General features: G+C 54.8%; 1 protein-coding gene across 1 annotated transcript in view; it reads right to left on the bottom strand.

The window, feature by feature from the left end:
- Positions 1–205: 205 nt before the first annotated feature.
- LOC105994487 (ephrin type-B receptor 1-like) overlaps positions 206–2,207 on the bottom strand; it is a 23,184-nt gene continuing 21,182 nt past the window's right edge. Inside the window, exons 4-5 of the mRNA XM_013028028.1 lie at positions 462–1,143; positions 206–312 (exon numbers count right to left, since the gene is read on the bottom strand). Coding sequence (XP_012883482.1) covers positions 206–312; positions 462–1,143 — 789 coding nt within the window. The remainder of the gene's footprint in view (positions 313–461; positions 1,144–2,207) is intronic.

The raw sequence follows: 2,207 nt of genomic DNA on the forward strand, positions 1-2,207 counted from the left end.
ACTTCCCAATTACCTTTGGAGTGAATTGTCTATGGGCGATCCAAACACTCCATTCTCCCCAGAGCTTGAGACCGATACAGGATACGTGTGTGTGTGTGTGCCAGACAGACACAGAGAAGGTATGTGTTCCCAAATTAAAAAGAATCATCATCTGCTACATTATTTTCCACGGTTCAGAATTCTCTCCCATCTCTACTTCCCAGCGTCAACACAGAAGAGCTAGGCTGGACACATCGGGGAACTCATCGGGTCTAGCAGTGAGGATAGAAAATTCTCCGGGGCTTGCGAAGAAACCCTGAGGTTCTTTTTGTTCTATTTTGGAATGACCCAGAGCAAGAACTAGGGAAAGTCCCAAGGTAAGTTGGAAGGAAGGAAGGAAGGAAGGAAGGAAGGAAGGAAGGAAGGAAGGAAGGAAGGAAGGAAGGACGGACGGACGGCTCTCTTCGGAGGCCCCGGCTTACCTTTGCAGGCCACGCTGTTCTCGGGTTGGTAGCCGGGCTTGCAGGTGCAGCGTCCGATGGGCACCATCCACTCCCCATCCCCATTGCAGTACAGTTTGATCGGCAAGTCCACTTCCTCCGCGTTGGGAATGCAGGTGCCCGGCGCGATCACCAGGGACGTGCTCTCGGACCCCGTCATGGTCTCGGGGAACACGGCGAAATTCTGCACGATGCTTGGGCACTTCTTGAAGAAGACGCGCACTGAGAGGAGAGACATGCAGGCCCCGTAATCCTGGAAGGCGAGGTAAAAGCCGTTCCGCGTGAGGGGCCCGAAGCTCCGGACCTCGGTGTTGACCTTCATCAGCCTTCCCCCGAAGTCCACCTGGGAGAAGCTCTCGTCGGCCGCGATGGTGTCCACTTTGAGGTAGGGGGCTTCCGACCAGAAGGCCGACTTCTTGGTGGCGATGACCGAGTCGGTCTCGTAGTAGTAGAGGTTGAAGGTCTCCTTGCAGGAGCCGGGGACGTTGGGGAGGCTGCTGCAGTCCCTCACGGTGAAGCGCATCTCCGTGTAGATGCGGTGCGCCCCCCGCCGGTGGATGAAGGTGGTGAGCAGCCAGTTGTTCTGGTTGGGCTCGAACACGTTGCACACCTGGTAGGTCCGAATCGTGTTCAGGTTCTCGTCGTAGCCGCTGACTTCTTCCCACTGTGCCCAGACAGCCAGCCGCGGACACACATGCGACAAGAGAAAAAAAACAGAGTAAGAAGACAGAAGGAAGGAGGTGGCAGGGAGGAGAGCCTGGACCAGATGTGGCCTTAGGAGCTCAGCCACCCCATTGTTTGACTTGACAAACAACTCATCTGCCACACCATTTTTGGGGGGGAAGGGGGTCGGTTGTGGGGCTTGAACTCTGGGCCTGGGCACTGTCCCTCAGCTCTTCAGCTCAAGGCGAGCGATCTACCACTTGAGCCATAGCGCCACTTCCAGTTTTGTGAGTGGTTTACTGGAGATAAGAGTCTCACGTTTGAACAGTGATCCTCAGATCTCAGCCTCCTGAGTGGCTAGAACGACAGAGCACGAGCCACCGGCGACCCGGTTACCCTTTTTTTTTTTAACCCCTCTTATTTTCATGTTTGACGGGAGCAGAGATTTGACCTCAGATCCTCACGCTTGCTGGGCACTCGTAACGCTCCACAAACGGAACAGGCTTTATTCTAGGACGCATTCCCTCACCTAGCTCACAACTTGCACGCTGCGACTCTAGCTCCTTATCATCTGTGCCACAGCGCGTCGGCCGGAGCAGTGGCGGGTGCCGTGCGTGCTAACCACTTTGTCTGTGGACCAGAGGTCTCATGACAGGGACGCTTCTGAGCCAGGGATGCTCTCCCATCGCCCGCCTCACTTCCGTGGGAAAACTCCCTCCTAGCGCCAAAACCCACACGAGCATAAAACTTGCCAGTTTCTCCATAAACCTGTTCCCAACATCTTTGCCTTTATAGACACTCACTCCATCTCTTCGGAAGACATTAAGGATGGGGAAGCTTCTGAGAGGGACCTTTAATTAAGGAAGCGAACTAAACCCCAGGGTGGGCAAATCTCAAGCAGAGATGCAAGGAGGAGAAATGTCGGATGGTGTTAACTCAGGGAGTGAGGAAAGTGTCGATGGTTCATACTGGGGGGAGAGAGGAAATGAGCTTTCATTTGTAGCAGCCCTGAAGAGAAGGAGGAGAAGGAGAAGAGGAGGAGGGGGGAGGAAGAGGGGGGAGGAG

This window comes from Dipodomys ordii, unplaced genomic scaffold (genome assembly GCF_000151885.1).
Source record: "Dipodomys ordii isolate 6190 unplaced genomic scaffold, Dord_2.0 Scaffold107, whole genome shotgun sequence".
Classification (NCBI taxonomy): Eukaryota; Metazoa; Chordata; class Mammalia; order Rodentia; family Heteromyidae; genus Dipodomys; species Dipodomys ordii.